General features: G+C 60.0%; 3 protein-coding genes across 3 annotated transcripts; 2 read left to right on the plus strand and 1 right to left on the minus strand.

The window, feature by feature from the left end:
• Positions 1-1,074: 1,074 nt before the first annotated feature.
• Positions 1,075-7,890, plus strand: PPM1G (protein phosphatase, Mg2+/Mn2+ dependent 1G). Its single transcript, XM_028725391.2, has 10 exons — positions 1,075-1,366; positions 1,473-1,542; positions 1,698-1,783; positions 2,944-3,079; positions 3,777-4,249; positions 4,963-5,091; positions 5,234-5,468; positions 5,902-6,031; positions 6,220-6,322; positions 7,168-7,890. Exons 1-10 carry the CDS (start codon positions 1,247-1,249, stop codon positions 7,420-7,422), a joined length of 1,737 nt encoding a protein of 578 aa, XP_028581224.2. The 5' UTR covers positions 1,075-1,246; the 3' UTR covers positions 7,423-7,890.
• Positions 7,891-10,722: 2,832 nt separating this feature from the next.
• On the minus strand, positions 10,723-16,707 carry LOC114595042 (E3 ubiquitin-protein ligase RNF19B-like). Its single transcript, XM_028725389.2, has 8 exons — positions 15,283-16,707; positions 13,789-14,012; positions 13,483-13,630; positions 12,384-12,546; positions 12,152-12,266; positions 11,624-11,761; positions 11,109-11,289; positions 10,723-10,885 (listed from the first exon to the last, which is right to left on the minus strand). The coding sequence occupies exons 1-8, from the start codon at positions 15,714-15,716 to the stop codon at positions 10,723-10,725; spliced, it is 1,566 nt and encodes a 521-aa protein (XP_028581222.2). The 5' UTR covers positions 15,717-16,707.
• A 3,229-nt stretch (positions 16,708-19,936) lies between these two features.
• Positions 19,937-24,882, plus strand: ZNF513 (zinc finger protein 513). Its single transcript, XM_028725382.2, has 4 exons — positions 19,937-20,767; positions 20,945-21,097; positions 21,322-21,921; positions 23,752-24,882. The coding sequence occupies exons 1-4, from the start codon at positions 20,185-20,187 to the stop codon at positions 24,405-24,407; spliced, it is 1,992 nt and encodes a 663-aa protein (XP_028581215.2). The 5' UTR covers positions 19,937-20,184; the 3' UTR covers positions 24,408-24,882.
• The last annotated feature ends 477 nt before the right edge of the window (positions 24,883-25,359 follow it).

Here is a 25,359-nt window from a genome sequence, read left to right on the forward strand (position 1 = left end):
TCCATAGGACGCACACACATTTCCCCTTACTTTTTAGGAGGGGAAAAGTGCATCTTATAGAGCAAAAAATACGGCAATTTAATACATTTTTGCATATCCATTGGTCCGCACCCAGTTCTGTCTCATCAATTTCCACTTTGTATTTGCCATGTTTTCCACCTTATCTAGTATTGACTCTTCCATTTGTGTTTCCATTTTGTGCTTCTTCCAGTCTTTTCCAAAAAACAATGCCAGAGATTTAATAGCTTTATCTCCTGGGATCACTCCAAATCGTAGATAGAACTCTCTTCTCAGTTCCACTGATGTCAGATTATCCAGATATCTCTTCATTTATAACTTTTTGTTTTCCAGAATCCCAGCTTTATCATTTAGTGGTTCTTCCACTTCATCAGTTGCTGCTCCTACTTTTGCCACAGTTTAATCTCTCGGTCCTGCCAGTTTTTTGTTCTCTAGGCAGGTTTCCCAAACTTGGGTCTCCAGATCTTTTTGGACTACATCTCTCGTCGGAAAAACACCTGCAGACCCCAGTTTGGGAACCGCTACTCTGGAGCTTCTGTATCATTTCCGATCCCTTTTCCCACTTCAATCGGCTCTCGCTTAATTCCCTTCCTCTTTTCATTCCTGGCTGATCTGATGTGACTCCTCCTGCAAATAGGCGCTGAGCGGGGCCAGCAAAAGGCCACGTTTTCCTAGGCGCCTTTGGGAATCTGGCTCGCCCTTCTCCTGGCGCCCCCCCCCCCCCTTCGCCGCGGGCTGGGAAGGGGCGAGCGGAGGCTTCACTGGGCGAGGATGGAGAGCGGGACGCCGAAGGGGAAACCCGGCCGGGAAGCGCGCGGGTCCCTCCTTCCTTCCCGGAGGGCGGCCGGGCCGGGGCTCGCCGGGCGCCCAGGGGGCCCTTTCCTCCTCCGCCGAAGCCCCGCGGGGGCTCCGGATCCCTTCCGCGGGAGGCCTCGCCGCCGTTGCCTGGCAACCAGCCGCTCCTGCGGACTCGATGGTGCCTGCGCTTCCCGTCATCCTTCGCGGCTGCGGACCTCGCTGAGCGCTTTCCGCTCCCTCACTTCCGGCGGCGGCTCTGTCGCCTCAGCTTCCGGCGCTCGTTGTTCCGCGCGGTGGCGGCGGCGGCGGCGGCGGCGACTCTCTGGTGCCCGTTTCCGGTTCCGCCTGCCGGTCTCCTTCCCTCGCTCGGTTCCTTCTCCCGGCCTCCCGCCCTTCTCCGGCCCGGCGGGGCCCGCGCCTGCCCGAAGCCATGGGGGCCTACCTGTCGCAGCCCAGCACCGCCAAGAGCTCCGGGGACGGCGCCGGGGACGGGCCTCGCCCGCTGCGCTTCGGCTTCAGCGCCATGCAGGGCTGGCGGGTCTCCATGGAGGTGCGCGAGGGGGCGGGACCGGGAGGGAGGGAGGGAGGGAGAGGCGGGGAGGGAGCGGGCCGGAGACCCGGGCAGCGCCTCCCGCTCACGGCCGCTTCTCTTTCAGGACGCCCACAACTGCATCCCGGACCTGGACGGCGAGACCGCGATGTTCTCCGTCTACGACGGCCATGGAGGTGAGCGGGGCCCCTCCGAGGCGGCGGCAGGGGGGCGGACCCTCCCCACCCCACCGGGAGTCTCTTGGCGCCCCTCCCTACTCGGGGGCCCTCTGCCTTGATCCCAAGGGCCGCCTGGTCCGATCCTCTGACGGCCCCCCTCTCCTTTGCTCCAGGGGAAGAGGTCGCTCTCTACTGTGCCAAGTACCTCCCAGAAATCATCAAGGACCAGAAAGCATACAAAGAGGGCAAGCTGCAAAAGGTAAGGGGCAAAGGGCCTTTCTTCACGGGCTTCGGAGCTCAGGAAGCCCTTCGCAGCACGTGGGGGCGCAGGTCTTCTTGCCAGGCTCCAGCCACGACCTGTGCAGGGTGGGGAGCTTAGCGCCCAAAGCTGAGCCCTGGGGAAATGTTGCAAAGGGACGTTAGCACAGCCCTTTCTTGCGGCTCTGAATGGGGCCTCGCACTGGCAAATTTCACCAGGGTGGCATGGCCAGTTGCTGCTACTTGGATTTGGGGACTGTGATCCTTCTTGGAATTGTAGAATTGGAAGGGACCCCCAAGGGCCATCCAGTCCAACCCTCAACAATGCAGGAATCACAACGAAAGATGTGGCCGTCCAACCTTCCTTTGAAAATATCCAATGAAGGAAAGTCTGCCTCCTTCCGGCAGATTCTGTTCCGCAATCAAACATTTCTTACGCTTATTATTATTATTATTATTAATACCCTGCCTATCTGGCTGGGTTTCCCCAGCCGCTCTTGGTGGCTCCCAACAGCAGAAAAGTCTTCCTAAGGGTTGGACAGAATCTCCTTCCTTGTCATTTGAATCCGTTGGCTTGGATCCTGCTCTCTGGAGCAGCAGCAGAAAACAAGCTTGCTCCATCTCTCACGGGACAGCCCTTCTGGTATTTAAAGTGGCTCTCAAGTTACCTTTGCAGTTCCTCTTCTGCAGGCTAAACATCCCCAACGCCATCAATCATATCTCAAGAAGGCCCTTGATTTTCGCATCTGTATTTCCCTGAATGTGATGTTACATGGTCAGGTAACTATTAGAAGAAGAATACTTAGGGTGCTTCATTTCTGAGACCTTCATTTCTGAGACCTTTCTAACAGGCCTCCAGAGAATGGCAGAATTGCTTTGCCCAATTGTCTCTTGTCTCCTAACTGGCTAGCTTGATGGCTCTGGAAGCTCCCAAGCCGGGTTCAACCTCCCCACCCCCAATTAGAGCAAAGGCTGGAACTTGAACTGGCCATTGTTCTTAGCTGAACCAAGTCTGTTCGCAGGACTCCTTATTACCAAGAGACTCAGGCAAAGGACAGAAGGCCCTCCTGTTTTGCTTAGTTCTGGTGCAGTGTTGGGTTGCCCCACATGCAGGGGTTTGAGAGCACCGCTGGGACTGATGCCCTTTCTGTGCTGCTGTAGGCTCTTGAGGATGCCTTTCTGGCAATCGATGCTAAGCTGACAACTGAGGAGGTGATCAAGGAACTGTCGCTGATGGCAGGTCGACCCCGAGATGACGCGGATGAGAAGGAGGAAAAAGTGGCTGATGAAGATGATGGTGAGCAACAGAGGCAGTTCATTCCCCAGACAGGAGTGTCCCCGGGGACAGAACTGAATCAGAACCAGAGGGGGCGGGGTGGGGGGCAAAGGATTCTCTTAGCTTTGTCCCGAAGGGACGTTTCTCCACTGGGAGAGGCAGAGAGGCAAACATTGTCTTGTACCCAGTGAGATTAGGATTGCATCACAAGAATGGGGAGACTTGGCTGGGGCTACTAGCCTGACTTGGCTTCCTTGAGAGGCTGCAGCTGCCCAGAGTCATGGGCAAAGCAGCGCTGGCTTATTGTAGGGAGTGGGCTTGAGGGGTATGAAAAGCTCTGTATGTTCAGAGCAACCAGGTGAAGGTGGGGCAGGCGGGGGTGTTATGGGGTTCCAAGGGACTCTGATGGAGTGGCTGGGAGAACAGCTCCTTCTTTCCTTGTTTCTAGTGTAGGTTGCATGGGCACGATCCAGCAGAGTGGATTGCTGCTTGCACAACAAAAGTCTTCTCTCCCTGCATGTTCTTCTCAAAATGAGAACCTAGAACGGGAATTTTAGAGGCAACACATGGAGAGGAAGTCCTTGCAGTGGCAGAGAAGCTTGGCTTGATCCTGCCCTGGGCCTGGAAGCCATTTTCCTCCTGATTGGCACTACTGGGCCTGGGAACAGTGACCCTGACCACCACCACCCCAATTTCCTTTCTCTCTGTCCCTGTTCAGTGGACAACGAGGAGGCTGCCTTGCTGCACGAGGAGGCCACCATGACCATTGAGGAGCTGCTCACGCGTTATGGCCAAAACTGCGTCAAGGGCAAGTTGGGGACCCCCAGCAAAGACCCGGCCCAGGAAGAGGCGCAGAAAGGGCGGAGCCTGAATGGGGAGGTGGACACAGAGGAGCTCCTGAGGCACCGCCAGGAGGAGGAGGAGGAGGCAGCCAACGGCCAGGCATGCCCCAAGTCCTCCAGCGCCTGCCCTGGCCCAGACGCGGCTGGCGGGGGGGATGCTGCCGCTCCTTCCCAGAAAAAGGCTGCTGAGGGAGGGGCAGCCTCCAGCACAGGCGAAGCAGAGCCGTCCTGCTCCTCTGCAAGCAAGGCCCAGCGGGGGGCTAAGTCCAAGTTCTTTGAGGACAGTGAGGAGGAGGAAGAGGAGGAGGAAGAAGAAGAGGAGGAGGAAGAGGAAGAAGATGACAGCGAGGTACCCAACGTGGGTGGGTGGGTTGGCCACTTGAGCCCCACGGTCTTCCCATGTCTAACCCTAACGTCCAACGGGGCTTCCACAGCTTCTAATTGGCTGCAGGAGATTCCTGCAGCCAATCAGAAGCTGTGATTTGGTTTTCGAATGTCGAACGGACTACTGGAACAGATTCCGTACGACTAATTTTAAAAACCTCATTATTATTATTTTTTAAATGCCAACACGTTCTACTGTGGTGACCATAACCCAGGCTTTAGTTGCCATTTGGTTATCAGACTATATAAACCACTGAGCCTCTTGGGCTTGCCGATCAGAAGGTCGGTGGTTCGAATCCCCGCAACGGGGTGAGCTCCCGTTGCTCTGTCCCAGCTCCTTCCAACCCAGCAGTTTGAAAGCACACCAGTGCCAGTAGATAAATAGGTATTGCTGCACCTGGAAGGTAAATGGCCTTTCTGTGCGCTCTGGTTTCCATCACGGGGTCCCACTGCACCAGAAGCAGTTTAGTCATGCTGGCCACATGACCTGGAAAGCTGTCTGCGGACCAACGCCAGCTCCCTCAGCCTGAAGCAAGATGAGTGACACACCCATCATCACCTTTGACTGGACTTCATTGTCCAGGGCTCCTTTATCTTTACCTTATTAGATTATATATAAGAGATTCCAAGAGTGCTCACTTCTTTTCTTGGGGGTGGGTGGGTTCGTGTTTCAACCAGGAATGCAGTGAGGATGAGGATGGTTACAGCAGCGAGGAGGCAGAAAACGAGGACGAAGATGACACCGAGGAAGCGGAGGAGGATGAGGACGAAGACATGATGCTCCCAGGCATGGAAGGCAAGGAGAAGGTCAGTCAGCGCCTGGGCGGGAGGAGGGGTCTCTGAGGAGGAAGGGTTGTGCTCTGAGTCCCCCTCACTAGCCCAGAGGGGCCCTGGGGTCCTCAGGCCAGCCTGCCTGGCGCTTGCTGAGCCCTGCCCTCTTGGTCTGCAGCCCGGCTCCGACAGCGGCACGACGGCGGTGGTGGCGCTTATCCGGGGCAAGCAGCTGATTGTGGCCAACGCCGGAGACTCTCGCTGCGTCGTGTCGGAGGGCGGCAAAGCCGTGGACATGTCCTACGACCACAAGCCGGAGGACGAGGTGGAGCTGGCCAGGATAAAGAACGCTGGTGGGAAAGTGACCATGGACGGCCGGGTGAATGGGGGCCTGAACCTCTCCAGAGCCATTGGTGAGCGGTTCAGCAGGCTGCCAGGCAGTCACGTCCTCTCTGCCCCTTCCCTGCTAGGGAGAGCCCAGCGACCCTCCTTCCCCTGACCTGGAAGGCCCATCGCTCCATCGTGGAGCCCTTTGCTCTGAGGGGCAGGCGAGGTCAAGGTTTGAATGGGAGGAAGATGGCCTGTCGTCCCCCCCTACTTAGAATAATAGAATCTAAGAGTTGGAAGGGACCTCCAAAGGCCATCCAGTCCAACCCCCTCAATGCAGGAATCTCAGCGAAAGCATCCATGGCAGGTGGCAACCCATCCTCTCCTTAAAAACCTCCCAAGAACAGCGAGTTCACCACCTTCTGAGGGAGCCTGTTGCCCTTGCGGAAGGAGAAAGACCAGCCCAAAGGCTCCACTCCCCTTCCTTGGAGCCCCCTCACCTATTTCTCTCCTCTGCAGGCGACCACTTCTACAAGCGCAACAAGAACCTTCCCCCGGAGGAGCAGATGATCTCTGCGCTGCCGGATATCAAGGTGCTGACAATCAACGAGGACCACGACTTCATGGTCATTGCCTGCGACGGCATCTGGTAGGCGTCCGAGGGAGGGCTGGGGGGGGGGGAGAGCTGCTGCCCTTGTTGCTGCCGCTGGGCTTCCTCTCAGCTCACTGGGGGCGGCTCACGCAGGATCCCGGAGGGGGCTGCACTGGTCCGAGACCAGCCTGGCCTTCCTCCTGCGCCTGCTGACCTCCCTTCTCTTTGCGTCCGCCTCTGCCCAGGAATGTCATGAGCAGCCAGGAGGTGGTGGACTTTGTCCAGTCCAAGATCACCCAGAAGCAGGAGAATGGAGAACTTCGATCCCTTTCGTCCATAGTAGAAGAGGTGAGTGGCAAGCCTTACAAGCCATTTCAGCTCCCCCTTCCACGCTGTTGGGCTCAGGCAATTTTAAGAGGCAGGGGTGCCAAAATTATTAGGTATTGAATTTGTATCACAACCAAAGGACCACAGCAGGAGGACCAGAATTCTGGGTTGGGGCAGCTCAACCCGAATGCAGGGCCCTTGGCAGGGGCTGGGCTCCAGTAGTGCCAGCGGGCAGGAAATCCCACACAGCTTGCTGTGTGAGGGGGCGCAGGGAAAGGAGACCAGGCCTGCACCCAAGCTTGTCTGAGGCCCAGAGCGGGGCTCTTTTCCATGAGACGCCCCCCCCCCATGATGCCGTTGCCTAACCTGCAATGCAGACAGACAGACAGACATGGTCGTTTTGCCCATTAAGTCTGCAGTCGGCTGAGAGGCACGGGGTGTTCTTGGCATGGCAGCGTATGCCTGGCACATCCCTGGCTGGCGTCCCTTCTGAGGCCCAGGGCAAGTGTACCCCTCATGGGCCTGAACCAGGTTTTGGGACCTCTGGGCCCAACTGGGGGTGCCTGCCTGCCTGCCTGCCTTCAGGGCTGTTGTGTGTGCCTTTCCCTCTCTCTGTCTCGCTCTTCCCAAAGAGGGACCTACCTCCTCCACCCATTTGAGGAGAAGTGCCCTTGTGCCCAGCACCAGGCTGCCTGCACATCTCCTGCCAGCCGCACAGCCAATGCCAGCTGGCTGCCTTGAGCATCCTTGACACAGCTGCTGCTCCTGGCCAGGCCCTGCGAGACACAGCTGGCACATTGAGGTGACGCTGGGCCTCCTCTCTCTCTCTCTCTCTCTCTCTCTCTCTCTCTCTCTCTCTCTGCCAGCTCCTGGACCGCTGCCTGGCTCCGGACACGTCTGGTGATGGGACCGGCTGTGACAACATGACCTGCATCATCATCTCCTTCAAGCCTCGCCCCACCCCGGGGCCCCCGGCCGAAGGCGGCAAACGGAAACTGGAGAAGGAAGAGGAGGAGGAGGAGAGTGGCAGTGGCAGCACAGGGGCAGCAGCAGAGGCGGCAGAGGCAGCCCCCTCGGCCCCCACGGAAGAGAGCTGCAGCAAGAAGGCCAGGCAGGACTAGCAGCGCCCGCGTTGGGCTGGGAATCGCCTGAGCTCGCCCTGGACTCTTGTTTTCTAAGCGACGCTGAACTCTTGGTGCCAGAGTTAGGCCTTTTTTAGCCTTAGGGAGGCCCAGTTTGTCTGTGTCATTTGGAGGAGGGGGTTCCCGGGGGTCCCACTTGCTGTTCTCGGCAACCATTCCGAAGAGGGAATGGCGGGGGAGGTCCAGGGCCCCAAAGGCGGCCCCCCCACTCCCCCCATCCCCCGCAGCGTCTCTCCAAGTGGTTGTTGCCATTTCCGTGCCTGTGGTGTTTCTGTTGGAGGGAAGCAGTTTTTCATTGTCGAGGTTTCTCAGCTGCCCCCTATTTAAGGCCTCTCGGGTTTTTTTTATTTGTGGGATTGGCGCCCACCCACCCCCCCTCCCATGTTGGCCGCCAAGCCTCACTATCTTTCAACTGAGATTTTTCAAACTAAAATCCCAAAAACTGAAGAGTGGCTGTAGTGTCCTTTTGTGGGGTGGAAGGAGTCCGTGTTCCCTCCCTGCTCCCTGCTTGCTCTCTCTTGAGGGGGTGCTCATCAAATTTGCAGGTGTCACCGAACTGGGAGGGGTGGCTAATGCTGCAGAAGACAGAATCAGAATTCAAAACGACCTTAGCAAATTGGATAACTGGGCCCAAATTAACAAAATGAATTTCAATAGGGACAAATTTTGGGTTCTGCACTCAGGCAGGAAGAACCAGATACATAAATATAGGATGGAGGACACCTGGCTTACATGGGGAAAGGTTTTCGGAGTCTTGGTGGACCGCAGGCAACAGTGTGATGCAGCAGCAGAAAAGGCTAATGCTATAGGAGGCTGCATCCACAGAGTCTAGTGTCCAGATCAAGGGAAGTCATGGTCCCACTCTATTTCGCCTTGGTCAGACCACACTTGGAATACGGTGTTCAGTTCTGGGCACCATAATTTAAGGAGGATGTTAACAAGCCGGATCATGTGCAGAGGAGAGTGACCACGGTGATGGTGATGATTTATTGAATTTATATACTGCCTGAGGGTCTCAGGGCAGATCTGATCAAGGTTCCGGAAGCCAAGCCTTATGAGGAACGGTTGAGGGAGCTGGAGATGTTTTGCCTTGAAAAGAGGAGACTGAGAGGCGATATGAGAGCCACCATCTCAAGGGCTGTCATATGGAAGACGCATCAAGCTTGTTTTCTCCTGCTCTGGGGGTAGGACTCGAACCCATGGCTTCAAGTTTCAGGAGAGGAGATTCAGACACGGCATACAGAAAATCTTTCTGACAGTAAGAGATGTTCAACAGTGGAATGGTCTCCCTCGGGAGGTGGTGGACTCTCCTTCCTGGGAGGTTTCTAAGCAGAGGTTGGATGGACAGCTGTCATGGATGCTTTAGCTGAGATTCCTGCATGGCAGGGGGTTGGACTGGATGAGCCTTGGGGGTCCCATTCAGCTTCACAAATCTGAGATTAACAGGGCTTGGTTCATTTCAGACACTTCTCTCCTTCTCTCACTGTGAAACAGCTTATAATCATTGAATTGTAGAGGTAGAACGGACCCCCCAGGGTGGTATAGTCCAACCCCCTGCAATGCAGGAAGCACAGCTGATGGTCGGTCACCCAACCTCTGCTGAAAAACCTCCCAAAAAGAGCTTTCCCAGTTGGTCTGCTTGCAAAAGGGGCTCCCAGATGCTGCCCTTGCTTGCCTGGTGGCCATTCAACCAAGGGGGGCACTCGGCTCTCACCAGGGACAGAGAGACGGCTGGGGGCTGTGCGAACCAGCAGATGATCCCAGGACTGTGAGTGAGGTAGCAAGAAGGCAGGATCCTCTCCCCCTGCCCTCCAGCTGATCACCAGGGCCCTCTCCTTTGCAGTGGGGTCCTTTGGCAGGTACATCCTGAGCTTTTGAGGTGCCTGCCTGGCCCAGCCCAACAGGGATGGAGGAGGGGGGTGTGGATCTGTTTCCCCAAGCTGCACAAATCTCTGGCCTGGCATGAAGGCTGTGCAGGCCTTGGCCTGGCCCTCTGCAGCCCCCATTCACCCTGTGTCTGGATGATGAACCAGCTCAGCACTCCTCAGGAGACAGGGCTGCCCCACTGCTCCCTGGCTGCCTAGGCTGTAGCTGGAGGTCCCAGGTGCAATCCCTGCTGGTGTCTCCAGAAATATCACAGAATGTCTACAGCTCTGGAGAGCTGCTGCCAGTTGGTGTAGACAGTACCAGGCAGGAGGGACCAATGGTCTGGCTTGGCATTGGGCAGCTTCCTATGCCAGTTCCACAGTTCAAGCCCTCATGGCCCCTGGGCTCACCTGACTTGAGAGAGAGACCCCAGACCCTGGTCTGGTCACCAAGAACACAGCTGGGCCATGCAAACATAAGACAAGCCCTTCTGGATCAAGGCAGAGACCCATCGAGTGCAGCCGCCTCTTCTCTCAGAGGCCAACCAGGACCTGAGCCAACCAGGACCTGAGCACCAGCCCCGTCTCCCCTCCTGCGGTTTCCAAAAAGGGATTCCAAAGCATTGCTGCCTCCAACCCTGAGGCAGGGCAGAGCCATCCTGGCTGGGAGCCATCAGAGCCTTTCCCTCCTCCATTAACTGGTCTAATCCTCTTTCAAAGCCGTCTAAGGCTAAGCCATCTAGGCACCTAAACGCAGCGCCTCCTCTTCTTTCTCTTTGCCCACAGCACACGGCCCAGTCTCCTCTGAACGATCCCTGCCTCTTGGGGTCGTTTCCAACTCTACATTCCTATTATTATTCCTCCTCCTGCACAGTCAGCTCCAAATCGTCTTTCTCGCTCAAGATGTGGCTGGAGAAACCCAGCCAGATGAGCGGGGTATTATTATTATTATTATTATTATCATCATCATCATCATCATCATTATCACCATCCTCCTCCTCCTCCAAAGGTGCCTTTTCACGACTCAAATGACAGCTCCTGTCCCCCCGCGACTCAGTCTTCTCCACCCCGACTGACCAGCTCCCCCCCCCCAGCTGTGCTCTGCAGGGTCCTCGAGGGGAGGGGGCGCAGGCTTCTTCCGGGTCCCTGGAAAGCGGAGGCGCTGCTCCCTCGCCCCTTGGGGAGGAAAGAGGAGGCCGGCTTCTCTGCGAGCTGCAAATTTATTGCCTCAAAGCACCAAAGTCTGAAGCCTGAAGTCGTTGACGGGTGAGGGGGGGGGGACACAAGTGCAGAAGGTGCGCAGGCAGGCAGGCAGGGGGTGGATGGGGGGCATCTGCGCTGGCCAGTCCGGTGGGGGCGGCGGGCGAGTCCGCCTTTGCAGCAGCAGCAGGCAGGCGGCGACCTGGGCGCGGCGTCACTCCGTCGTCACTCCGGCCAAACTGCAGCCGTCGCTGGTGTAGGTGAGCGAATCCGTGGAGAAGCTTTGGCCCGACGCGGCGCTGCAGAGGCTGTGCTCGTGGGCGGCCGGAGGCTCCGTCTCCACCTCCACCGCCACCTCCACCCTGTTCTGCCCGTCCCTGCGCGGGGCAGAGACCTGGGTCACTGGCGGTAGTGGCGTAAACAAAGCCGGGGGCATAATTTTATGATAATTCCACTTCTCCCCCACGTTTCCCCTCTAAGGCGCTCAAGGTGGCTCAGGTGGTTCTCCCCGCCGCATGCTATATCCAGAGCAACCCTGTGCGGGAGCTTGGGCCCGGCGCTCTGGCCACTAGACCGCACTGCCCCCGCCCCTGGACTGACCTGCGGGAAGAGGCCTGGGCTGCTTCTTCGCTCCACGGGCTCTCCGGGCCCCTCGGGCAGGACTCCTCCAGCTGCCCGCTGCTCCGGCTGGGCAGGAAGGGGGCAGCCATGGCGGCGGCGGCAGAAGAGCCCCCTCCCTCAGCCCCCATCGGCGTGGGCAGCGCGGCCAGCAGCTCGTTCACTGCAACAGGCAGAGGGAGGAGGAGAGAGGCTTTGCGGAGAGGTGACGGGCGGCTAATTTATACAGCATCTTATATCAAAAGTTCTCCGGCTGGATTTAATAATGGCACTGCAGCAGATAAATGCACAACCAAATGAAAATGTTCCTAGTCCGGTTGGCACCGGCAGGCAAACCCCGGCCCGGAGACAAGGATGACCGGCAGAGGGTCTCTGCCCTAAAGCCCCTTCTATACCGCAGCCCCCCTCCCGACTGAGAGCTCTCCGCCCACCGGTTAGGACGGAGCCTTGGCGGAGGGAGAGGGGCTTCCGGGCCAGGCCGCCCGGGACTCACGTACGTTTGGCGAGGTTCTCCAGCTCGACGGCGCTGAGCTCGCCGGCCTTCCTGCGGGCGCCTCCGCAGCCCCAGCGGTTCCGGCACAGCGAGAGCACCACGACCCCGTAGACGTAGGTGAGCATCAGGGGCACCCCGACGCCTGCGGGCAGAGAGGCTGGCGTGAGGCGCGGCCCAGGAGCAGAGAAAGCCGCCTCCGGCGAGCTCCAGGCAAGGCGTCTCTCCCAGCCCTCCCTGGACCCGGGACCGTCTGCAGGCCAGGCAGACGCTCCAGCGCGGAGCTCCAGCTCCTCCATGAAAATGAAGTAAGATTCTAGTCCTGATGGGACTAACAAGAAGAAGAGCAGCAGCAGCTGCATTCAGTAGCTCCATGCCCTGTAAACTGACTGGCAGCAGCAACTGCTCTCCGGGGTTCGGGGTGGGGGATTCTCAGCCCTTCCTGGAGACTGACCCCTCCGGGACCTTCTGGGTGCGAGGCAGGTGCTCTGCCCACTGAGCGGCAGCGCCCTCCGCGCCCCCTGGTGGCCCTTACCCACAGTGACGGCGGTGATGACGGGCGAGACGAAGAGCGAGAGCAGGATGCTGCTGGCGACCGACAGGCACTGCTGGCAGCCGGAGAGCTTGCTCTTGCGCCCGTGGCTCAGCACCTGGCGGAGAGAGGAGGCGGCGGAGGGGCAGTGGGTCTCCTCGCTCGGGGCCCCTTCAGGCCGGCGCAGCAGGACGGGGACCCTCGCCCAACCTCCGGGGAGCCGCGGCCCCCTTACCTTCTTGCCCATGTAGATGGGGATGCCCAGCGTGATGACGGGCACGGCGATCCCCGCCACCAGCGAGATCACCATCGGGGCGCCCAGCACCATCCCCAGCTGCCACAGGACCTTCCGCGTGCGCGACCAGCGCTTCTTCCCCCAAAAGGTGCAGCCGGAAGGACTGGGGAGGAGACAAGGGGGGAGTCGGCAAGGGGGTGTCGAAGAGCACCCACAGGAGCACCAGAGCGCCTCTTCTGGGGGGCCCCACCACCGGCTCCCCATTTCGCCTTCGGGGGCTCCGTCCAACTCGACACTTCTGTGAGTCTATGAATTTTGGAAACCTCTCCCAGATCCCTTGGAAGATTGGAGGGGAACGGATCTTTGACAGGTGGGGCAGCCCAACTCACCTGCCCGTCACGTGACATCCTAAGGACTGCCATGTGATTGACAGGCGCCCATCCACCTGCCTAACTTTCGCCTCCCTCCCTCCTGATAATACTCCCGCCCCTCCAGGACATCTTTTGCTCCGGCGGGACTTTGCTTGGTGGGCCACCTTGGCTGCGTTTCATAGAATCACGGAGCCGTTGAATTTTAAAGGGCTCCCCGGGGTCATCCAGTCTAACCCGCTGCGATGCAGGCCTCGCATCCCAAGCATCCCTGCTTGGTTGGGAAACTGTTGCCCACCGAGCTGATTATTTTCTTTGGGTTTAGGTTGCATTCCGTCCTGTCATTTTAGCAGGAGAGAGGGAGGGAATATTTCGCTGTATAAAAAAGGATAAAAAGGTAAAGGACCCCTGGACGGTTAAGCCCAGTCAAATTCGACTCTGGGGTGCGGCGCTCATTTCCGCTTTCAGGCCGAGGGAGCCGGGCTTTGCCCGCAGACAGTTTCTCCAGGTCCTGGACCAGCAGGACCAAACCGCTTCACTACAAACGCCCAGGGAGGCGCTTGCAAACCCAGCCGAGCTCCCTTCCTCCCTTTCGCGTCCGCTTCGACGGGGCTTCCTCCGGGCAAGCGGAGCGAGGAGGGCCTTAGGCGGCTTCTGCAGGCTCGGAGGGGCCAAGCCTGGTTCTTCTGCCCTTTCCTTCGGCCGCCCCCCCCCCCGACCCCCAGTCGCACCTGAGGAAGTGGACGTCGGTGATCTCGCGCAGGCAGAGCCAGCAGAAGAGGCAGCCGCAGATGGTGCAGTTCATGCGGTTGCAGCTGCCGTCGTCCACCTTCATGATGAGCGCCCCGCAGCGCGGGCAGACCTTGATGGCGTCCTTGTCTGCGGGGAGGGAGGCGGCAGGTCGGGGCCGGGACTTTCTCCGGCCCGGGGGGCAGGCCCAGAGAGAGGGGCGTCTAGGCGGGGAGAGGGCCCCCGAAGCCCCCTGGGCCGCGGCCTGCCGGCGCCCCCTCCGCCCTCCAGAAGGGGGCTGCACTCACCCTGCGGGGCCCCCGCCGCCCCGGCTTCCTCCTTCCGGATCAGCTGCAGGGAGAGCTCCGTGGCGCCCAGGGGCGCTTGCTGGCTCCATTCTCGCCAGGCGGGCTGGCACGAGGCGTCGGGGTGCCAGGGCTGCCGGCAGTGGAAGCAGAACTCGGTGCGGCAGTCCGGGCGGGCGCAGACCAGGCGCGGACACTCGGCGCAGCCGTAGGCGATGACCGCGTAGCTGCAAGCAGAGGCGCCTTTAGAGAAAGGGGAGCCCGACAGGCGCCCCCCCAAGTCCGCCACTGCTGGGAGCGGGAGGGAGAGCGGGGCTCAGAATGGGAGGCTGGCTTCGCCCTTCCTGGTCCTCCCCGCACAGTGGGACATTTGCCCCCCCCCCCCCTTTACTGAGACCGGGCTCTCACCTAACCAGATGGTGGTCCTTTCCTGACCTGGCAGAGGGGGGGGGGAGCAGTGAGCTCCACTCTCCACCCCCCCCCCCCAATAAGGAAGGCTCCGTGAGACGGCTGGCCGGAGCCGCTGCCTGCTACAGTCTGGGGGCCCCGATTCTGCAGCCGGGAATAACCAAACTCTGGTCTCTGGCCTCCAGGCACCAGAGGCTCCTGGCCGACCCTGGGGGGGGGGGGGTCCTGGCCAGCTGAGCTTCTGATGTGCCTGGACGGTCTTCCTTCCCGAGACCTTTAGATCTTAATACTTCCATAATCCAATTCAGAACTACACGTGTTTCATCTTAATTGAGGGGAAATGTGTGATGTACTGAGCCGGGAGGGAGCGGGATAACTTTTCTGTTTTCACTTTCGCAGTTCCATCCTGGGAACAGACTGAGGAGCTGCCCTTCGGCGGAGTCCGAGCCCTCAGCGGCCTCCCCGGCAGGAAGCACAGCTCCTCCTCACCCCCCCGCCCCCGGGCCCAAGGGTGCTGAAGGAGTAGGGTGTTGATGGGCGTAGCCAAGGGGGGCAGCTCCCCCCCCCCATATCAAGTAAAACAAGAGAAATACTTATCTAACTGAACAATCACGTTTGTTCTGCCCCCTCTAAGAAAAGTTCTGATCTCCCTAAAACCAGGTCCTGCCCGCCTATGGAGGGGGGGTCGCAGCACCGCCAGGCGGGGAAACAAAGTGAGCGGACTTGGGGGGCGCGGGCGGGCTGTGTGCAGGGGCGCCTTCCCGGCATCCAGGGGTCAAGGATTGGACGCAAGGATTGGACCCTGCTCTTTCTGGGGGTCTCCCTGGGAAGACCCAGCCGAGCGGCCTTGAGCGCCCTCTGGTGGGAGGCAAGCGCACAACTGCAACCTCCTCAGCAGCCGCTTCTGGCGAGGCAGCTCCGGGCGGCCCCACCATCTCCCTCCCTCTCTCCGGGGGGGGGGGGGTCAGGCAGGGGAGGGTCTCCCAGGGCCGTCGGGGATTGGCCACCGGGCCCTTAGGCGCGCAAAGCCGGTCCTTTCCTGGAGCAATCGGGCCTTTCTCCCCACCCCACCCCGCCGGGCTAGCGCACCTGCAGTCCGGGGCTGGGCACCAGCGCGTTCCCGGGTCGGCGACGAGCAGGCGGCGGAGCAGGTACTCCTCGTACTTGTCTCGCAAGGCGGGCTCCGGGCGCAGCAGCTGGTGCACCTGGGCGGGCTGGAGCGGGGCCGGGCAGTGCGGACAGGCCACCTGCACGCGGCTCTCGCTGATCTCGACGCGCAGGTACTGCTGCAGGCAGGTGAGGCAGGACAGGTGCGCGCACGACGAGAGCTCCGGGAAGGCCGCCGCCGGCTGGGGCAGCAGGCACAAAGGGCACTCGCGCCAGCCCCCCGGCGCCTCGCCCTCCGTGGACGGGGCCCCCGCCGACGCCGCCTCGGCCGCGCTCAGCGCATCCTCCGGCTCCGGCCTCGCTGCCGGCTGCCCTCCGAAGAGGCCCGAGGCGCCCCGGGAGGGCGGCCGCTTCATGCTGCTGCTGCTGCCGGGCGACGCTGCTGCTGCTGCTGCTGCTGCTGCCCCCGAGAGTCAGGCCCGCGGGCTGTCCGGGCGGCGGAGGGGCGCCCCGGGACCCGGCTCTTCCCCATCCCCGCCAGCGCCCTCATAGGGCCCGGCTCATCGCCTGCAGGCTCCCAGCGCCCTGCGGAGGGAAGGCAGCGAGCGCAAGCCGAGCCCCAGCGCCCCGCGCATCCGCTGCGCCAAACCGCCAAGGTCTCCCGGGGAGTAGGGGACTCCGCTCTGGCAGGTCGGGCTTCCCCCGGGCCTCTGGTCCTCGGAACCGGCAGGGCTCCGGGGTCGCCGCCGCCTTACCGGCCTGGGTCTGCTCGGCGCTCAGCTGAGCATCCCCGCAGCTCCAGCGCCGCCGCCGCCGCCGCACAGCATCTTGGGAAGGTGCCCCCCCCCCCCAGAAAGCCCCGCAGTGACGGCTGCACCGGGAGACGCCGCTTGGCCCCAAGGACGCGAGCGCAGAGGGAGCGAGCGGGGCGCCCGGGAGACGGAGCCTTGGTCACCAAGGTGCGTGGCTCCCGGCTGGCAGGCAACGGTGGCCGCGGGCGGGCGGGCGGGCCGTGGGACCGGACTCCAGCGGACCGCAGACCAAGGAAGCCCCCGCTCCTGGTCGGGGTGCTGCCTGGAGCGGAGAGGCGGCCGCGCCTTTAAAACGGGGACCGGCCTGAAAAGGCCCCCACGGAAGGCCGGTGAGAGGACCCTCGCGAGGGAGCCGGATGGAGCCCCCAGGGAAAGGAGCAGTGCAGCCCCGAGGAGCAGCTGGGAGGATGGCAGCGCGGGGGTTTCCCCGGCCTGCTTCTGAGCTGCTTGTCTGTCCCCTGCTGGAAACAGAGCACTGGGGGTGGCGGGGATTGCCGCATCCACCTGCAGGCCTCCTCGGGCTCTTCCAAAGGCGGGGAGAGGCCTCAGGGCCCACACCCAGGGCTTGGGGTCCTTTTAGGGGAGCACCATTCTCCGTGCAAGAGGCATCGCCAGCAGCCCTGGAGCGGCAGAGCACTGGGGGTGGCAGGGATTGCCTCCTGAAGCGGCAGCAACCAAGGAGAGCCCCCGAGGCAAGCTCTGTCCTACAGCTCTGACCACTGGGCAGTTCCCCCTCACGGTCAGCCAAAGCCGGCTTCCCTGCCCGCCCACCCCCGCCTGCCTCTAGCTCTTTTATGGATTCAGCTGGAGTCGGAGCTGGGCATGTGTGGCAGCAGAATACTGGTCTATTTTCAAGCCTTTGAGTCCCATCCGGATGGACAACCGAGTTGCCTCTTCCTCCACCCTGAAAGACTTGCTTTGCCAGCCCCCCCCCCCCCTCGCCCAGTTCGTCTTCCACTGTGGCTCCAGCACTGGCCGCAGGAGGACCCAAACTGGACATGGAACCTTTGTGCTTCTGTATATAATGAAAGGCAAGGGGGTACCTAGGACCCCCTGCCCCCCCCACAATGGGAAATGGAGCGAGGGGGCGCTATTGCCACCCCACACAAGGGGGCTTCTCAAGGGATCACATGTTTTGTTTTTAACTTTTGCTCATGCAAAGGGAGATCTATTCTATGCTACAAGAGCAGGGCGCTCTGCAGTTCCTCTCTCTCCACCAAGGGTGATGTAAGAAATTCCCTTAAGAACCAGTGGCGAGACCCGGGATGCAGGAATCAGTGTGTGATGGGGCATCACCTCTGAAGCGAAGCCGCCTCCAAGAGGGGAGTGTGTGGAGACCCCATTCTTCTGGGGGCCCCTTTCATCCCCAAAGGTTCCCTTGGGTGCCGCTGCTGCTGTTCCTCGGCTGCTTCTCCCGGCCGACCAGGCTCCACCGGCAGCCACTTGACTTCAGTAGCGGACAGGGCAAACAGCCCTGCCTTCACCCTTGGGCAGCAGTGAGGGATCATTGTCTTACTCACATCAAAGTCTTGCCAGTATTCAACATATGAAGTGATGAGAATCAGGCAGGCAGGAATCCTTGTTGTTTAGTCGTTTAGTCGTGTCCAACTCTTCGTGACCCCATGGACCAGAGCACGCCAGGCACCTCTGTCCTCCACTACCTCCCGCAGTTTGGTCAAACTCATGCTGGTAACCTCGAAAACACTATCCAACCATCTCGTCCTCTGTCGCCCCCTTCTCCTTGTGCCCTCCATCTTTCCCAGCATCAGTGTCTTCTCCAGGGAGTCTTCTCTTCTCATGAGGTGGCCAAAGTACTGGAGCCTCAGCTTCACGATCTGTCCTTCCAGTGAGCACTCAGGTCTGATTTCCTTAAGAATGGATGCATTTGATCTTCTTGCCGTCCATGGGACTCTCAAGAGTCTTCTCCAGCACCATAATTCAAAAGCATCAATTCTTCGGCGATCAGCCTTCTTGATGGTCCAGCTCTCACTTCCATACATCACTACTGGGAAGACCATGGCTTTAACTATACGGACCTTTGTTGGCAAAGTGACATCTCTACTTCTCAAGATGCTGTCTAGGCCTGTCATTGCCCTTCTCCCAAGAAGCAGGCGTCTTTTAATTTCGTGGCTGCTGTCACCATCTGCAGTGATCATGGAGCCTAAGAAAGTAAAATCTCTCACTGCCTCCATTTCTTCCCCTTCTATTTGCCAGGAGGTGATGGGACCAGTGGCCATGATCTTCGTTTTTTTGATGTTGAGCTTCAGACCATATTTTGCGCTCTCCTCTTTCACCCTCATTAAAAGGTTCTTTAATTCCTCCTCACTTTCTGCCATCAAGGTTGTGTCATCTGCATATCTGAGGTTGTTGATATTTCTTCCGGCAATCTTAATTCCAGCTTGGGATTCATCCAGCCCAGCCTTTCGCATGATGTGTTCTGCATATAAATTAAATAAGCAGGGAGACAAAATACAGCCTTGTCGTACTCCTTTCCCATTGTCCAGTTGAAACTGGAGATTGCTTTCTGAAGAAGAGCAAAGACATCTTTCCCCATCACAGAGAGGAAAAAGGGCGTGTAGTGACAGGAAGAAGGAGAGATTATTTTTATATTGTTTCCTTACCGCCACAAAAGTTTAGAGGATATGTGACTATCTAGCCGTCATGCAGATCCTCCGACATACCTGACAATGCTTGTTTCTAATGGTGGGCTACTTGATATAAAGCAGAAGAGTTTGGGGGCTAAATGTAGCGCCTTCAAGGAAATTCAGGGAGTCCCATAGGTACCCCGGAAGCTTGAGGAAGGGAGCCCGCAATTGTTATGACACTGCTTCTCAAAACTATCGGGTGCCCAACTGGTGTGCACTTTCCTTTTTGGCTCGCCGCTCTTCCTCTCCATCCCTCGCTGGGTCCTGGTCCAGGGATGCTCGCGGGGTCCCTCTGTCGGCAGCTTCTCTGCGGACTCAGCTCCACCTTCTGTCGCTCCTTCCCTTTGTGTCCCCCAGTCTAAGGGGCGATGCTTCCTCACTGGCAGGTGGGAGGGGGCTCCAAAGGGGTTTCAAACTGCGGGTGGCTTGCAGGTGCTGAGTTCCCGGGGTTACTTTTGGCTTCCATTCCACCGCTGTGCTGGGAGCGTGCAGGATCCCACCTAAAGACTGCAATCTTATGCACACTTACTAGGGAGCAAGTCCCACTGATCTGAATGGGCTTATGAATAAATATATTTTGGCTAGAAATGCAAATTGTATGTGTTTTCTCTGCTGATCTTACACCAGCGTAAGATGGCCAGTTCTGCGGGGCCAGAGCATTGCGCGTGACCTGGGTTAGAAAGAGCAGAGAGCCAGGTCTTCACAGCTCTCATTGTTTCAGGATGGAGACCCTCGCAGCTCCGCTGAAACCGCAGGTGTCTCCATTTCTAGCTCTGGGGAATTCTCCCTCTGTGCTCTCAGCATCAAAGGGGCTTTGCAGGAGGAGGCGGGTTGCCGAGGGAGGGGATGCAAAGCCCCCCCCCGCCCTGCAGACCCTTTTCCCCACCCCATCAATGGGACAGCAGGAGCCCCGCCTTCTTTGGGGCCCCCCACCCTCAACGCGGGACCCCCAGGACTCCCAAACCCACGAGATGACGCCACCGATGGGCGGATCCATGGTGGCTTCAGCCCCGCCTCCCTCGCTTCGGGATTCCTGCGCGTGCGCGGATGGAGGAGCATCCCTAGAGATAGAAGAGGGTAGAGTGATAAGAGCATAGACGGGGCTCCCCGACTCGGAGCGCGGCTCCTCCCCTTCGCTTTCTCCTTGGCCGTCTCGTGGAGCTGCCGTCCAACTGGGGCTTGTTCTTCGGGGAAGCGGCGGCTGCTCCGCGTGGTTTTGAACTTTAAATGCCCTGACACCACTTGGAGCCCAAAAGACCAGGCTGACCGATAGGAATGTAACCCCAGGCGGGCCTTGCGCGCAGAGTTACAAGGAGGGAGGAGTTCTTAAATGGGAGGATGCCCAAACGGGGCAGGAGGGGCCTTTCCGTGGCTGCTTCCCCCTCTTGGGGCGGACCAGGCGCCAGGCAGCCGATCCCCTCGGGCCCATGGAAGCGGACACCCGGCTGGTCCCACATTCCTCCCTTCCTCTTCCGCCACGTGGTTCTCTCTCTCTCTCCGAGGCCGACCAGGCTGGACTCTGGAGCTTCATGGCGGAGCGCAGAGGCGGGCGGGGAGGACGAGCAGCGGGAGCGGCTGTCAAGGCGGAGCCCGGCGCCCCCTCCCGCTCCGGCCCGGGCCTCGGCCAGAAGCGGGCCCGGAAGCCGCCGCCCCAGGACGCCTCTGCCCTCCGCGCTGAGTCTGCGCTCTCGCCGCTCTCGCGAGGGCAGCGACTCCGCCTCCCGTCATGCCGCGCGGCCGGGAGCGGAACCGGAAGCGCGCGCTTCTCTGGCCGCCCGCCCCGCGGATGGGCGGGAGGAGGCGGAGCGGGAGCGGCGGCGGCGGCGAGAGGCGGGGCGTCGCGGAGGAAGAGGCGGGGCGGCCCCGGAGCAGCGGCGCCCAGCGGCCCGGCGAGCGGGAGGCGCCCAGGGCTGGAGCCGCCCGACGCCGCCCCGCCAGCCCCGCCGCCGCCCCCGCCTGGGCCGGCCAAGATGCCCCGCCGGAAGCAGCGCCACCCGCAGCCCGTCAAAGGTCAGCCGGGATCGGGGCGGGGGGGGGGCGGGTCAAGGGAGCCTCTTCCTCCTCCGCTCGGACCGGGTTGGGGGGGGTCGGTCCTTTTCCGGGTTGGGGCGGGGCTCCCGGGACCCCGCGCCCGTGTCTGACCGGGGCGCCCCGTCCCGCCCTCCTCCCCGTCTCGCTCTCTTGCAGTGGACGCGGCGGGCGCGGCGGTCGATCCTCCGGGCGAGGAGGGCCTGGCTCCGCCGGGCGCCTTCCTGTCGGAGCACGAGCTGGAGCTGGAGGACGAGGACGAGGAGGAGGAGAGCGGCGCCGCCGGCCTCGCCTTCGAGAAGGACTCGGAAGGTGCGGGGGAAGCGGGCGGCGGGCCGGGAGGGGCGGGAGCACAGCGCGGAATCTGGGGGGCGCAGGGGGGCTGCGGGCCGAGGAAGGGCTTCCCCAGGGCTGCCAGGGGTCGCTCCCCCCTCCCGCCACCGTGGTAACCCCCTGTTGTGCCAGCAGGAAAGGGACGGGCCGAGGTGAGGATGCCCCCTGCTGCCCCCCTGATGCCCCCTCCTTGTGTGCCGCAGACTCCCTCGGGGGGACGCCCGGACTCTCCTCCTACGTGCTGAGCGATGAGGAGTTCCCGCCCCTGTGCCAGGCCCAGGACAATGGCGAGGGGCCCGGCCAGGCTTGCCAGCACTGCGGCCTGCCTGCCCCCGCCTCTGCCGCCTGCTGCCCGCCAGAGGAGGAAGAGCTGGAGGAGGAGGAGGAGGAGGAGGAGGAGGAAGGTTCCGCCAAGGGGCGGGTGGTCTTCTCCTGCCAGCTGTGCCCCTTTGCCTCGCACTACTCCAGCCACCTCAAGCGCCACATGAAGACCCACAACGGGGAGAAGCCCTACCGCTGCCCGCACTGCCCCTACGCCTCGGCCCAGCTGGTCAACCTGACGCGCCACCTGCGCACCCACACGGGAGAGAAGCCCTACCGCTGCCCCACCTGCCCCTTCGCCTGCAGCAGCCTTGGCAACCTCAAGAGGCACCAGCGGGTCCACGGCCAGGAGCGCCCGCTGCGCTGCGGCTCCTGCACCTGCCGATGCGCCCGGGGCAACCCCCTGCGGCGCCACAGCCCCGGGGCGCAGGGGGAGTCGGAGGCGGAGATGGAGGGGCCAGCGGCTGCGGAGCAGGAGACAGGTATGTGGGGCAGGCCGGGGGTGGGGGTCCAACCCCTTGCAAAGCAGAAAGATTTCCTGACAGATAGCCGCTCAACAGCTGCTTAGCAATCTCTAGTGAAGGAGAGTCCACACCCTTATTAATGAGCCGGTTCCATTCCTGAACAGCTCTTACTGTCAATAGTAATAGTAAATCATGTTATTGTTTTTACCCCGCCCGTTTGGCTGGGTTTCCCCTGCCACTCTGGGCTGCTCCCAACAGAATATTAAAAACACGATAAGACATCAAACATGAAAAGCTTCCCTAAAGAGGGCTGCCTTTAGATGCCTTCTAAAAGTGAGATAGTTGTTTATTTCCTTGACATCTGATGGAAGGGCGTTCCACAGGGCGGGCGCCACCACCGAGATGGCACTCTGCCTGGTTCCCTGTAACTTGGCTTCCACAATGAGGGAACCACCAGAAGGCCCTCGGCACTGGACCTCAGTATCCGGGCAGAATGATGGGGTGGAGACGCTCCTTCAGGTATACTGGGCTGAGGCCGTTTAGGGCTTCAAAGGTCAGCACCAACACTTTGAATTGTGCTTGTACCAGGAGCCAATGTAGATACTTTAGCACTGGTGTTACATGGTCCTGGCGGCTGCTCCCAGTCACCAGTCTTGCTGCCGCGTTCTGGATTAGTTTTAGCTTCCGAGTCCCACCTAGAGTGCATTGCAGTAGTCCAAGCAGGAGATAACTAGAGCATGCACCACTCTGGCGAGACAGTCTGCGGGCAGGGAGGGTCTCAGTTTATGTACCAGGTGGAGCTGGTAGACAGCTGTCAGGAATCTCTTCCTAATGTTTAATGGGTATCTCCTTCCTAGTTCTTTGAATCAAAGAAAGGAGAATGTGACTGAATGTTGGGAGTAACTTTCAGACAGTAAGAGCTGTTTAGCTTTGGAACAAAAGGATATTGACAAGCTGGAAGGGAGACCAGGATGAGCAAGGAGTCTGGAAATCCATCCTTACAAGGAATGGTTGTGGGAGTTGGGTCTGTGTAGCCTGGAGAAGAGAGCCAGAGTTTGACCCCAGGAGGGGAGAAGGCTCTTGGCCACTGCGAGTACAGGAGGCTTGACTAGAGGGGCCCCTGGCCTGATCCAGCAGGCTTTTCGTATGTTTTTATCAACCCTAGCAATGTAGAGTTGTAAGGGGGGGGGGCTGAGGGTCATCTAGTGCAGGAATCTCAACTAAAGCCTTCCTGACAGATGACCGTGAGAATCCTGGAAATGCTGTCCCCTGCAAGGTGGAGCCAGGTTATTTTCTGCTGCTCCAGGGGACAGGATCTGAAGCCTTGGCTTCAGATGACAAGGGAGGAGATTCCGACTTAACATTAGGAAGAACTTTCTGGAGGTGAGAACTGTTTGAGAGGGGAATGGGCTCCCTCATACGGTGCAGGACTCTTCTTCAGAGCTTGCAGGTCTTTCACCAGAGATTGCTTGGCCATCGATCAGCGATTCCTGAGCAGCAGCAATTCCTACGTAAGGGATTGGACCAAGGGACCCTGGAAGTCCCTTGCGACTGATTTTAAGCCATTCCCAGCAAGGTAGTGGGGAACACTCTCCTCAGACCCCTCCTTAGCTAAATAAATGAACCAGCAAATCCCCTTTTCTGCTTCCCAAGATGGTGGCCTCCTCACTGGAAGGGATCTCCAGCCTAACCTCTACGGGGTCGGCAGAGTCCAGCAGTGTGGGAACCAGCTTTGGAGCAGATAAGAGGATTGGGGGGCTCTTAGGTGGACACTGCGTGCAGGAGCGCAGAACGTGGGTCCCTCCCCCAGCCCCTTTTGCCCCCCTCACTGCTCTTTCTCCTCCGCAGAGCCTCCGCTCTTGGCCCCGGGCTCCCCGTTCCTGAGGCCCGAGGACTCTGCGGCAGTCCTCCCGGAGCTGCTCTTCCCCTTCACGTGCCGGGCGTGCGGACTGGTCCTGGAGGCGGACGAGGGCCTGGGCGAGCCGGTGTGCGGGCGCTGCAGCCTGGCGGTGCTGGGGGCGGAGCAGTCGTCGCCCAAGGGCTTCTCGTGCCAGCTGTGCCCCTTTGTCACCACCTACCCCAACCACCTGGCGCGGCACATGAAGACGCACAGCGGGGAGAAGCCCTTTGCCTGCGCCCTGTGTCCCTACGCCTCGGCACACCTCGACAACCTCAAGCGCCACCAGCGGGTGCACACGGGAGAGAAGCCCTACAAGTGCCCGCTGTGCCCCTACGCCTGCGGCAACCTGGCCAACCTCAAGCGCCACGGCCGCATCCACTCGGGGGACAAGCCCTTCCGCTGCCGCCTCTGCTCCTACTCCTGCAACCAGAGCATGAACCTCAAGCGCCACATGCTGAGGCACACAGGAGAGAAGCCCTTCCAGTGCCGCATCTGCCCCTACACCACCGGCCACTGGGACAACTACAAGCGCCACCAGAAGGTGCACGGCCAGGGCCTGCCTGAGGAGGAGGGGGGGCCCAGCCTGGACAGCAGCCTCCCTTGAGGGCCCGCGGGGGGAGACCGCGGCACCCGCCACACCAAGGCCCCCGCCTCCTCCCGGGTGCCTCTGCATAGGAATAGGCTCAGACTGCAGGAGGAGAAAGGGGGGCCCTCTTCCACTCGCCAAACAAGCCCCCACCCCCAGGACTGGGGGAAGCAGCTGTAGGGACCTTTGTGTGGGGGGGCAGTGCAGTTCGTGCCGGCAGCGGAGCACTGGGACCTCCTTGGCCAAAAGGCGGCTGGGCACTGCCTGCTCCTGCGGATTGGGCCCTTTTCACGTCACCTGGAAAAGATTGTATCTGTGGGGCAGCAGAACACTCCCCCCCCCCAAAAAAAACCCTCCGACTGAGGGCGGTTCTTGGTGCTTTCCTGTCCTCTCTGTGCCTCCTCCCCAGCCCCCTTTAACTGTGGTTGCTGCTTGAGTCTGTGTAATTTATATCGTGTATTAATGCATTAAACCGTTTTCTTATCTTGCTTTATTTTGGCTGGGGGAGAGCAGCAGATCCGAAACTCACACGCGGCAACCAGCATGGCTGGGAGGTAGCTTCCCCCTCCCCCACAGGAAGTTGGTGGTTTGGGGAGTCCCCCCCCCCCCCGCGTAAACGGCACAGAAGGGGCAGTTACCCTTTCTCTGTAAAGCAGGAGAAACGCGGCTCACACAACTCTCTGCAATTATATAGAACTTTGCAAAGACCAAATGTAAAACTTGGGCATTTTTATTCCACGAAGTGCCCCAGCTGCCACTGCGGTTGGAGCGATTGAGAAGAACGCTACAACACTCCCAGGGGTGTGGATTATGCTTTAGAAATAATATACTTGTAGCTATTATTTTCTCTTTATTGAAAGGAGATATTGGGTGGGACTTTGGTTTTGGGACATCCTGTATCACACCTGGACATGATTCTGGTACTGCATATTTTAAGTAAAGGCTGTTATTTAAAGAAACAGACACTTGG

The sequence above is a fragment of the Podarcis muralis genome, chromosome 3 (genome assembly GCF_964188315.1).
Source record: "Podarcis muralis chromosome 3, rPodMur119.hap1.1, whole genome shotgun sequence".
Classification (NCBI taxonomy): domain Eukaryota; kingdom Metazoa; phylum Chordata; class Lepidosauria; order Squamata; family Lacertidae; genus Podarcis; species Podarcis muralis.

Coding starts and splice junctions, on each gene's coding strand:
- PPM1G (XM_028725391.2), top strand. CDS start 1,247: ATGGGGGCCTACCTGTCGCAGCCCAGCACCGCCAAGAGCTCCGGGGAC. Junction 4,250..4,962: donor AGGAAGAAGATGACAGCGAG/GTACCCAACGTG, acceptor TGTTTCAACCAG/GAATGCAGTGAGGATGAGGA. Junction 6,323..7,167: donor TTTCGTCCATAGTAGAAGAG/GTGAGTGGCAAG, acceptor TCTCTCTGCCAG/CTCCTGGACCGCTGCCTGGC.
- LOC114595042 (XM_028725389.2), bottom strand. CDS start 15,716: ATGAAGCGGCCGCCCTCCCGGGGCGCCTCGGGCCTCTTCGGAGGGCAG. Junction 13,631..13,788: donor GGCGGCGGGGGCCCCGCAGG/GTGAGTGCAGCC, acceptor CCCTCCCCGCAG/ACAAGGACGCCATCAAGGTC. Junction 11,290..11,623: donor GCTGGAGAACCTCGCCAAAC/GTACGTGAGTCC, acceptor TGCCTGTTGCAG/TGAACGAGCTGCTGGCCGCG.
- ZNF513 (XM_028725382.2), top strand. CDS start 20,185: ATGGAAGCGGACACCCGGCTGGTCCCACATTCCTCCCTTCCTCTTCCG. Junction 21,098..21,321: donor CTTCGAGAAGGACTCGGAAG/GTGCGGGGGAAG, acceptor TGTGTGCCGCAG/ACTCCCTCGGGGGGACGCCC. Junction 21,922..23,751: donor GGCTGCGGAGCAGGAGACAG/GTATGTGGGGCA, acceptor TCTCCTCCGCAG/AGCCTCCGCTCTTGGCCCCG.